General features: G+C 41.8%; 1 protein-coding gene across 2 annotated transcripts; it reads right to left on the reverse strand.

Annotated features, from left to right (window-relative positions):
• Positions 1-439: 439 nt before the first annotated feature.
• mov10l1 (Mov10 like RNA helicase 1) lies at positions 440-11524 on the reverse strand. Of its 2 annotated transcripts, none has more exons than XM_079345762.1 (27): positions 11446-11524; positions 10687-10820; positions 10417-10604; positions 10006-10165; positions 9455-9567; positions 9136-9323; positions 8617-8757; positions 8083-8367; positions 7579-7779; positions 7385-7499; positions 6899-7076; positions 6745-6815; positions 6569-6660; positions 6415-6470; positions 5912-5991; positions 5768-5840; positions 5499-5680; positions 4793-4939; positions 4474-4595; positions 4292-4391; positions 3742-3888; positions 3320-3493; positions 3088-3237; positions 2819-2926; positions 1309-1449; positions 1097-1188; positions 440-684 (listed from the first exon to the last, which is right to left on the reverse strand). In XM_079345762.1, exons 2-27 carry the CDS (start codon positions 10778-10780, stop codon positions 657-659), a joined length of 3426 nt encoding a protein of 1141 aa, XP_079201888.1. In that variant the 5' UTR covers positions 10781-10820; positions 11446-11524; the 3' UTR covers positions 440-656. The 2 variants fall into 2 exon arrangements, with proteins under 2 accessions (XP_079201888.1, XP_079201887.1); XM_079345761.1 differs by lacking the exon at positions 11446-11524 and adding an exon at positions 11273-11439.
• Positions 11525-11570: the final 46 nt, after the last annotated feature.

Genomic DNA, 11570 nt, shown 5'->3' on the forward strand with positions numbered 1-11570 from the left:
GCCCCCCATTTGCCCTTTTTTCTCTCTCCCCCCCACCCATATCCTGCTGGGCTCCAGTAGGACTGACAGTCCCTGTGCAGACTGTCAGTAGCACTCAATTGTCACATCCAGTCTCCAACTTTGCTCGCAGACGCTGCCACGCCAAGGTGAGCAGACAACTTGACCCCGCAAACCACAGACATATGCGAGGACCGACCTCTTCTCCACCAGAGAAATGTTCTTTTCTTCTGTTTTCACATTCTCAGGGGGCAGATACTGAAGCACTGGGAATAATCGACTCTTTAAATGTAGGCCAATGCCTCAGCAGATAATAACAGAAGAGCTGCTATGACGCATGTTGTTAACAGTAATTTAAACATGATCTGTGATAGCTTCATTGAAAAACTATTTCACGCACAGTCAAGCACACAAGCTTAATAATTACACAGAAATAGCAGTGCAGCATATACAAGAGTCATCTTTATTTCCACCCCTCTATACAAGAAACAATAAATGTGCTTCAACTTTTATACCTTCGATTAACACTGATCAAGACGAATACAGTGTCATTTATAAACTGCAGGAAGAGACAAGTTAAAGAACATTTAGGGCGCAAAAACGACAACTGAGAACATGATCATACAGCCGTGGTGATGGTCAGGACTGTCATCATCCCATTATTCAATCCTTTGCTCCTCTGAAACACTGAAGAAGATTAAAAAAAAAGAAAAAGAAAAAAAAGAGGGTGAATCTACTGTCAAAGAAATCATTACAGACAGGACGGCTGATGATCAAATAAAAGCTTGTGTTTCCATAAAAACAAAACAAGGTTGAAAATCTTAATTACAGTAACTTGTGACTCACATTTTAAAACAACATTATGTTATCATTAATTATTAATATCAACTTTATTTGTAAAGGGACCATGCACAATATTTAACATAAATGTTGTCATTTGATGTATTGCACCAGAGTTAGCTCAGAGCTAGTTTACTGCAGTCCCTCGGTTACAATTATATCATCACATGTTGATTTACATGTGACTAAAATAAAATTGAAAAAAACATCAACAGACAGCCTTGTGATTGTAAATTTTGATCTTGATGAGTTTACGTACATCTGAGTGTCTCTGAGGGAGGGAGGGGGGTCACAGCCCAGATAAGCCCCGTTGATGAAGCAATACTGCAGCAGAGCCCTGAAGCATGGATCCTGGAGAGAAATAAACAACAACAAACATCAACAAAAATCAACAAAAATCATTTAAAGGTGACAAACAACAAACTCACTTTAAATAAAGCATAGGATCAGACCGAATGTCATACTACTCACCCTGATGAGTATGTGGGGGTTTCCAATAATTAAGAGCAGAGCTTTGGGGCGAGTGATGGTCACATTGAAGCGTTTGGGGTTAGACAGAAAGCCGAGCACATTCTGCAAATCACCAGTCGGTGCTGATTCATTAGAGCGCACCTATATCGTGAGAGAATAAAGTAACTAAGGAATTACTCCACAAATAATGACACGTTCCGTTTATGCAGCGAGAAACCACGACAATGTCAGGTTGTCAAGTTTTACTTGTTGTCCTTGATCTTCATTAAAGTGTTGATGTTTCATTTAGCGAATGACATAAATACATTTGTATTTTATGAGATGTTGTAATACAAAAAGTACCCAGAAATTATACAGCTTCACAGGTCACCCTCATACTGTCATGATTTTAAGATGCGAGGTTGAAGCTAACCAAACATATCTGGGAGCTGAAGGAAAAACAGCTGGCAGAGTTTTCACTTAAAACAGGTTTTGGTCGACTTTTGTCCATCATGTAAACGTGACATGTTTCATGTTTTCCGTGTTTTTTGACGAGGAAACGTGAGCTGATTCTTCCAGTATTTAAAGTCAACTCAGAAGAAACTGTATCATCTTAAAGACAGTTAGATCAGAGCAGGTTCTTTGACTGAACAGGAGACTTTCCTAAGGGTTGCTTTATATTACCTTGAACACAAAGTACGAGTGCTGTGTGATTTTTCCTGAAGAGGATTTCTCTTAACCAGCTCGGGAAAAAAGATACATCACATTTAAACAAATGCTGCTCTAATAAAATTTAACTGTATGCTACAAACGTTGGCTGAAAAAGAAGAAACCCATCAGCCTCTGAGGTGTAGTGAAAGACACATGGGGCAGCAGTAGCTCAGCCTGTAGGTACTTAGGTTGGGAATCAGAGGGTTGCTGGTTCAAGTCCCAGTGCGGACCAAAAATACCAAAGTTGCTCTGGCAGCTAGAGAGGCACCGAACTCTCAAACTGCTCTGGTGCGCTCCCTGCATAGCAAAGCAGCAGGTAAACCCGAATTTCCCTAAGGGATTAATAAAGTATTTGAAAAAATATATATATGTTAATTAATGCAAACAATTGCTGACAAAGTGCAAGCATTTGGTAATTGACTGACATAAAATATAAATGACTTATATAAAAAAAAGGATATTCAGGGATTTCAGTTATTAGAACTGTCAGAATATTCTTCTGTCTCTTCTCTATGTCGAGTGCAACACATTCATTAAGCAAACCGGCAGATTTAAAATCTCCTTCAACAAGCACTACTTTAACTGACCACATGGTGGTGCTGAAAAAACAACTTTAAATCTTGGTCAGACTGTTCTCAAAACAAAGTCCTTGAATCAATGCAAACCACATGAGCTAACAGTCAATGTTGGCTCAAAAAGCATCAGTTCTAAATGAAGCCACAAAACTGTTTAGTTGGAAATTGAATACAACACATTTAAAATCAAACTTACTCTGACATTTCTTACTTTTATCACCCATACTTTTTTTTTTCCTGCCTACCGTAGACATGACGATGACCAGGAACTCCTGTCCTTGGAACTCCTCCACTGAGCCGACTTTGATGTCAGACAAGCCCACCTTACCCAGCAGCACTCGAATCTTCTCACACTGAAGAGAAAATCAAACACCAGGAGGAAAGTTGGGTCCAACATGCAGAGCTTCAACCCAACAGCTTGGAGATGGTTATGAAATAACGTTATATTAGATGTTGCCACACTATAGAAAAGGATGGACCATGCACATGTCACTGATAAACTGTGCTGTCTTACCTGTTTCTTGTAGGGTGCGATGATGCCAATGTCAGAGGCATTCACCGGGTTGTAGAGCTTCTTTGCCAGCTGGCAGCAGTAGAGCATGACCTGAACAGCCTCCACTGGGTTAAACCATGACGGGTTGTTACCCTCCCTCATTTCTGTGCCCTGTGAGCAGAGCGTCGTCAGTGACATTAACGTGGGAAGCCCTGTGTTATACACTCCGTATTTACACGACAAGGACACTCACCCGAACTCCATGGAAGAGGAGTGGGAAGCCTTTTTTGGGCAGGGTTTTCCACTGGCAAAGCGCGTCCACTACCACTCTGGGAGCTTTGACGACCAGCTCGTCCCGGTAGAAGAGCTTGGAGGGAAGAGTTAGCAAGGCCTCGTGGGAACGGTAGTTGTAGATCAGCTTCGTCACCTGCAGGATTAAGTGAAAATAAATATTTTCACAGATTGTATGAAAGTTGTATTGAATGCATTTTTCTCAAGATATTTTCTGCATATATTTCTACAATGGTAACAAACAGTATTAAAACTACCAATAAATTTGCTAAAATCAAATTATGCCCCACACTGAATCAAGTGGTACATATCAAATAATCTACTTAGCATATTGAATATTTCCAAAGAATAAACTACATTTTGAATTTCGTACAGTGCACCAACCAGAATAGGGTTGTATCCCCAGTCGTGTCTGGAGTAGAGCGGGTTAGCCATCAGCCTCTCCAACATCGACACACCCAGGCCAAAGGCAGCGGCCAGCTTGGACTTCACCACTGGACCCAACTGACAGGGGTCTCCCGCCAACACTATCTAAGAAGGTGAAGAAAGAGATGAGAGATTCCCTGGACAACGCTTTCTCACTCGGCTCCGATGCCAAATGAAAATGAAGACTGATTAGACGCTTTACATTCATGAGACTTTTTGCTTTCCGTTTAATTTTCCAGAAAGAATATCGCAGTCATATTTAGGGGATTTTTTAAAATCAATACAGGCCGAGACAAAATACTAAGTAAGACGTTTGTTATGTTGGAAATATACATGGAAGTGGCATGACAAATACAAGGGTGGGAACATAAATGTACAATATGAGTGTGAGGACACTAAACAACCGTTCTTCTTGAAACTGTACAGGTCACAATTACATGGGATTCCCAAGAGTGTAACTAACAGTGGGCAGAACCTTAGAGGTGTGAGATGAATCATCTGTGCTGACCTGTCCATCTCTCTCTGACACCAGACTGATGGGAATCAGGGCCTCTGGTTCTGTAGCCTGGCCGGCTTCATCTAGAAACACGTGACTGAAGTGACCCACTCTGAAGAAAAGAAGAAGTTTGTTAACTTCTGCTGGTTATTCATGATCACGGACATCTCTTGCTCATACAGTCCACGTCTTACTGTAGTCCTATATTATGGAACATGCCAGCGCTGGAGCAGGTGCTGACTACAATCCTGTGAAACGAGGCGTGACGGATGTCTTCTCCAGCCCTGGAATACTGTCTGAGCACCTCAGGGATGGACTAACAAGTAAAATAAATAAACACGCCACAATCACAAGCTGCATTTTAGAAGATTACGCTGCGTAGCAATGTTACAAGAGTGATGTCAATCTATTATCAAGAAGGAAACATCGGCATCTATTCAGAATTTCACTCTACATGTTTCCTTTCCTTGAACTGCTGTTTGATGCACAAGATGCCCAAATGCAGCTCAGTACCTCCTCCTGTCTGCAGGACGCGTTAACACGTGCCAAACTGGCAGCGTGCAGGAAGCCACTGGCATGTAGGCGGATACAGATGAGGTCGGCAGCGCTGTTGGAAGGAGTACACACGAGTACCCGGCTACTGGGCACAAAGTGGTTAACCTGGAGGAGGAGACACGACGGGAGCCACGTTACAAACATACGACTTACATTTTCACACCAAGGTTGTCATCGTTCTGAGTGTTTCACCAGTGTTTAATTTTTAATACTTTTTGTTTTCAATTTCAGTTTAGTTTTAATTAAGGTTTATGGTTCGTTACTTTAAGTGTTTTGCACCACTGTTTGTAGTAAATGGGCTACCTGTCAGGACTAGACCCCCCCCCCCCCCCCCCCCCCGAGTGGTTTTAAAACAACAACTTTTTTACGTGTTGAAATATACCTAAACAACAAACCATGTGTCACTTGGCACATGTGTGAAATAAATTGACAAAGACAAAAATTGAAGACTTTTCTCCAATAATATTATTGCACCACCAGCACTCCCATTTTTCAATAACTTTTTTTTTTCTTAAGTCTTTGGAATCTACATTCAACACGTCATGTTTGGTATATCAAAGGTAAGTTTGTTTTGAGTTACCTATCCATTCAATGAGACAGATTTGTACCTGTATACTGAGCACACATAAGGAGGTGTACCTCACAGTGATGTGTGCATACGTACCTGTAGTATGGACTCTATGAGGGTGATGGTCTTTCCAGTGCCTGGAGGTCCAAACAGAACATACGGAGTGGGTCGACACTCCCCCGTCAGGATCCTCTTCACCGCCTCTCTCTGAAGCGGGTTCAGGTTAGGGTTGAAGAACTGCCCTTTGCTGGGGATGGGACTGGAAGGCAGTCTGCCATCTAGAAGGATTAAAGCTTTGTCATTAGTTTATTGATGGTGTCAGACATTTAGAAGCATTCGGACTGAAAACAGATCTATACCTGTACCTTTGGTCTGTGTGCTTTTTGACTTCATGCCAATAGATACATTGGACATGGCTCCATTCTCTGTGGCTGGAGCCTGATTTAAAGAGACAGTTAATCAACATTGGGCTAAAAAACATGGAGGATGTCTGATTGTATTTCTTTCACCTCTTTGTTTTGGTCTGTCTCCTCCATCCACGTTCCTGTCCACTGAGGGGCCTGGATAGTCACCCTGGAGGGGAAGAGAACTGCACAACAATGTGAGAAGGACACACATGAAGACATTAATAGAATGTCTTCATGTGTATTTAGTCCTGTAATTTATGTAACAGGAATATAAATGCATGGCACATAAAAAAAACAAACATTAGTGCAGTAGATACAAATGGCTTCAATGAAAACCAAAACATAAACACCCTTTGTACAAAAAAACGCATGACTGCCATTTCAAGCCGCGATATTTACTCCTGTGACGTTACGCCTTCACGCTCAATGTTGCCGAGACATAATGGGGGGACGGATTAAGCGGGTAAGCTAAGTAATTGAAACTTTGCACAAACAAAACAGTGTGAAAAGGGCCGTCATGAACACAACATACCTTCCTAACAGCACAGTATAACACCCGTCCTTCATCACACAGTAAAAAAAGAAAAAGAAAGGATGCAGCTTACTTTCTCCAAACTGTTTCGTCTGGTCTAGTGCGTTGTGACATCGCCTTACAGTCAATCTGACAACACAAGTAGTGAAACTCCTCATATCACTGTAAAGCATTCTGTCTAGGTGAAATGAGAGGTTGAGATTTAAAAATGAGATTCATTAACTAACCTGTTAAAAGAGAACTCAACATCCAGTGGCTCGCCCAGGTAGCCGCGCAGAAACTCTGAGTTCACTCTCAAACTTACATCCTCATTGTTGATCTGCGAGTCCAACCAGAGCGTTCCATTGAACCCAATTCACGTTTGATTGAGGAGAACTTAAAACAGTATAAAAGACATTTGTACCTCTGTGACATAAGCAACATACTCCATGACCAGACCGTCACTCCGTGGTTTCTTCAGCACAATTCTGTCACCTGCAGAGCAAACTTTGCATGAGTCATCAAATGTGAAACCTTAAAATAATTAAACTCTGAAAGACCGCTTCAGGCCTCCTCACCAATATAGAGACTGGGTCTGCCTTCTGCCAAGCCCAGGACCTCTAGGTGCAGGTAGACTGCTCCTTTCTTGAGAAGCGCCCCTTTGATTGTGAATTCTCTGAGTTCCCTTTCTGCATGCAGCTCTTCCAGCCATAGAAGGGTTGAGAAACGTGAACGCATGTTGGACGGTGACAGCTCCTAAGAAAAAACAAACAACGCAGCATGAGCTGGGAAATGTGATTTTCTTAAGTTGGTCACTAGAGGGAGACTCTATGGACTCACCTGCCCAAGAAAGTGCCCTCTTAATAACAGACAATTATTCTGTATCATACAGCTCCCTACTTATTAAATTAAGAGGCCCAGCGGTGCTCATTTAGAGGCCATCTCAGTCAGTCTTCATTCTACTAAGTGCTTTAATGCATCACTAAATAACACATTTATTGTATGGGTTGCACTTTTAATGTTATCTAGTGTAACAAGTCAGGGTACATCATTGTCACACTCACCTCTCCGAGGCACGGCTGAGCTACTAGCACGTCATTCTGTGCTTCCACACAGTCTCTGAGAGCCTGTGGAACTGGGTAGTTAGGTAGGAAGTTAGGCAGCCGCCGCTTAGTAAGCCTACAAGTAGAACAGTCCGTTTCAGACCAGATGTGACATGCAGACTTCTTTCAGTGTAAGAAAGCTGCCCTTGGTTTACCTTGGTGGGTCTTTTGGAGCAGATACAGTGATCACTTGTGCAGGTTTTGCTGAGAGCAGACGGGCATCAGAGGGAGGGCTGTAAGGCTCAGAGGGCTGCAGCAGGCTCTCCTCTTCACTGCCCACTGTGACCTCCAGGCGCCTCCCGATGGTGAAAGAGGCAAAGTGCAGCAACAGAAGCTCAGCACAGCTTCCCAGACTCCTACAAAAATGTCCCACATGGAATTAAGTTGTTCAGACAGCACACAGGGAAAAAAAGACTAGAGGAATACTTGACACTATAATGATATGAGATTAGTTGGCTTTGTATGCCATTATGATGTGGTAAGACGTCACCTAGCTTGATTTGTGCAGATCCCCTGCTGCGAGCGCAGGGCACGCCACTTTCTATCTAAGAGGCCCTTCAGGCATAAGTGAATGAGAAAAAAAGAATATGGTTCCACATTCACCTTTCATCCATCACTCCTCCTAAAGGCTGTACATGTACTTTTCACAATACACTTACTTTGCTTGGCAGCCTACAGCAACAGACAGCCTCTCTCCTGGTGCAATATCCACTTCTCTTTCATCTCTCCTTGTGCCAGAAGAAGAGATTGTGTCCTTCAGCGGCTCATCATTTTCTTTCTCCACCACTTTTTCGTTCCTGATTTGGCTTTCTGAAGAGTCGGAGCAGTTTTCTCTTGGATGTTGTTGTTTGGAGCCTTTAAAAGGAACTAGCATAAACTGTTCTTTTGAGTCCCAGCCAGCAAAGTCGCAGCACTTCAGTCTGTGGCTGTCTGAACCCTTATTTCTGTGATAAGAGAATGATGAAGAGTTACATAAGAGCACATTATACTGAGGTACTGATGTATCTGTAAATAATCGTCTCACTCGTTTTCAGATTTGACACCTTATGTTGCCAAAAGGTTTATGACCATTTTCTTGGACAGGGACCGCCGCTTATTCACATAACTTTACTTCCATTTTTCTTAGGCCTGTGATATGTTCTGTCAAGCTTAACTTGGAAGGTGTACATTTATTTTCTTCTTTGGCTACTCACTGTATCCACAGCACCAATTGCTGTTCCTCCCCGATCATCAGATCTCCAAACTGGCCAAAATCTGTTACTTCCAGTCCACCTTTGTTTTCCAAAAGACCCTGAAGTATGGCCTCAGAGAAAGGAGTAGCAGAAACACATGAACTGGGGGGAAAAAAAGCCATAACATTACTGATATATACTGCTTAATTCAAAATATAGAAACAAACTTGTTTCTCACTATGGTATAGAATTTTCACTAAGTCTATTATTTAGAGAAACTAGTGACACTGACACTTCAAATCTCTTTGTCATATCCGGTATCATAGCAGGAGTTTTGGACCTTTTCAGACATTTCATTTGCCTTAACTATGCCTGTCACCAGTGCAGAAGAGATTTAAAGATTCAAAAAACTTTAGATTGTATGACATAGTGACAGAAAATTAGCTTTGGCTGAGCCTCAGTTACATCAAAACAAAATGGGTACAAACACACACTGTATGCACAGCACATTGCTTATCTAGCCTGAGCGGTGGTGTGTACCTCTGAAGGCAGGGTGCCAAGCACAGAGCCCTCCAACTGTAGAAGGACTGACTGCTCTCCACCATTACAAGGTTGACCTGGTGACCCTGCAAAGGCTGGTAGCTGGCAGGCAGCAGAAGAGAGTCCAGGCTGAAGAACACACTGTCGTCTACCACGCCACTGTTACCATACACGCTGGTCACACACACCTGGAGATAGATGACCATTCAGGAAAAGAAATAACACATTAAAAACACATTGTTAAACGATTTTGAAAAAAAAAAACAGGCAATAATTAGGTTCAACATGATTGGGTACAAACGTGATGTGATGCTTTTACCTGGTCGAGGCGGCAGTAGCGTAAAGGGGCCACAGAATGAGCCTGGGTGGTCCACTGGGTTGGATTGATAAAATATTTAGCTTGAACCCAGTCTCCTTTCATTGGCTCATAACCTAACAAAAAAAAAAGAGCAAATTAACAAAGAGTACCAGCAGTCAGGAAAACTAATAACAGCCTTACAGCCAAGTTCACCATTTTGTTTTTGGTGGGGCTCTTATGCCGGCCTGCCACCTAATCACATTTCATTTCAATTTCAAAGTCAGATTTCCACATCAGTTACTTTGGAGTGACTCTCAAATCAAACATCAGAGGTCTTTCATAATGTCTTATGCTAACTGTGTTGTTCTGTGTGGTGACCATTAACATATATAGAAGCATTTTTGTCAGCACCAAACATGAAGCTGCAAACTAGTAAAATGTGAATGCTGTTAAAACAGTCAAAAACACTAAAGCTTTGAAAGTGAAGGATCACTGTGAAGGTTTGTGTAATGCATCAAGAGGTCACGAGTACCTTGTTTTAGTATTGAATGCACAATCAGTGAGTACATTACCTTCCCAAAGACTGCAGCGCGGGAAGTATGTGGTCTGGTTTATGTAGCCACCATCTCCATCAAATGATGTGACTGTACCAATCAGAGGCCGCAGCTGCATATTGTCATTTTCAAGAGAGTCTTTCCCTCCATCCTCCCAGGCGTCTGCACTCTTCTCCACCTTTGAAAGAAGTGGTACGTTTCTCAAAATGTTCATAATGATAAAACTTTTTTTTTTTTCCTCCTAAAGAAATGCTCCAAAAACAGAAGAGTGTAATCCCTTGTTTAACACCAACTTTAGTAGGCAAGACAGTAAAGCAGCTTTTGATATATGGAGAGACAGAGTATAATTCATGAAGTGATTTTCTGTAATTAAAATGGAATGACCCCCCCCCCCTCTTTTTTTTTTTACTCCATGCACAGGACACTCACCCTTAAAGCTTTCCATCCCCTTTGGGCACCATCTCTTAATGCTATACAGTTAACCAGGTCCCCTTCCTTCAATGGCACGCCACCCAACACCTCTCCACTTGTGAAGTAGATTGCATCGTCTATCAAGCCATGGTCAAGGCACAGCTGGGTTACCACACTGCCCCGCAGGTGGCGAATATCCTCCTTGCCTGACCAACAAAATAAATATCGATCTAAATAACCACTATATCAAATCAACTAGCAATGGAGAAATACTCAGTTTGCATTTACCTGTTGAGCCAGTGAAGGTGCCCTCTTCATCCACCACGGTCCTCCACAATGGAGAAACCAGCTTGGACAACATACATCTCACAGTTGTAAGCATGATTCGCAAAAATTATAGCCGAGGTAGCCAGCTACCCACACTAAAAAAAAAATACAAATAAAAACAAAATAAAAAACAGATTTTAACATCGCAAACATTTACAACCTGTCACATTTCAGAGGTTCCTCCTGAGCATAGCCATAACACTGAATGAATGCATTTTAATTTCTCGTTGTTGCTAAATGCTAACTTCACGTCAAGAAAACCGCAAAAAACATAAGTTTAAGTTACAAAAGAAAAAAGGGGCCAACATGAACACGAGTTAAGGTAAGTATCTGATACTGCTGACAGAATTCATGAATAAAAACAGCGCTCAAAAAACGCGTAATGCAAAATCAGCCAATGTGTTACTAGCTTATGTCTGTTAACTTTAGCCAGGTAACGTAGTGTTTGCAACATGTTCTAGTTATATCACAAACAGCAACATAAAGGTTAAAGTAGTTCAATACTATGTTAACGAACAAAGGAAATATGTGCTACTTTTCAAATTACCCTCCTCAACACAAATATTGCAGGACGGACTTCACGTGCTGATGTCAGACCAGAGTCCGGTTAGCTCGTTTAGTCTTGATATGAAGGAGGTTGTTAGAAAGTTAGAAACTTGATCCAAAATATGGCGCTTGACTGATCCAAAAAACACTTTACACGCACGCGCGGGAGTTTACCTGTTATGTATGTGTGGAAGCCCATTTCTACGGTAGCCCTGAAGGTCAACTGTCTAAATAATGATTGTAAAAAACATTCCACTAATTGCAAAAATAGTTCATGAAACACAAAAAAACATTTAAAC

This window comes from Symphodus melops (genome assembly GCF_947650265.1).
Source record: "Symphodus melops genome assembly, chromosome: 6".
In the NCBI taxonomy this organism is placed as follows: Eukaryota; Metazoa; Chordata; class Actinopteri; order Labriformes; family Labridae; genus Symphodus; species Symphodus melops.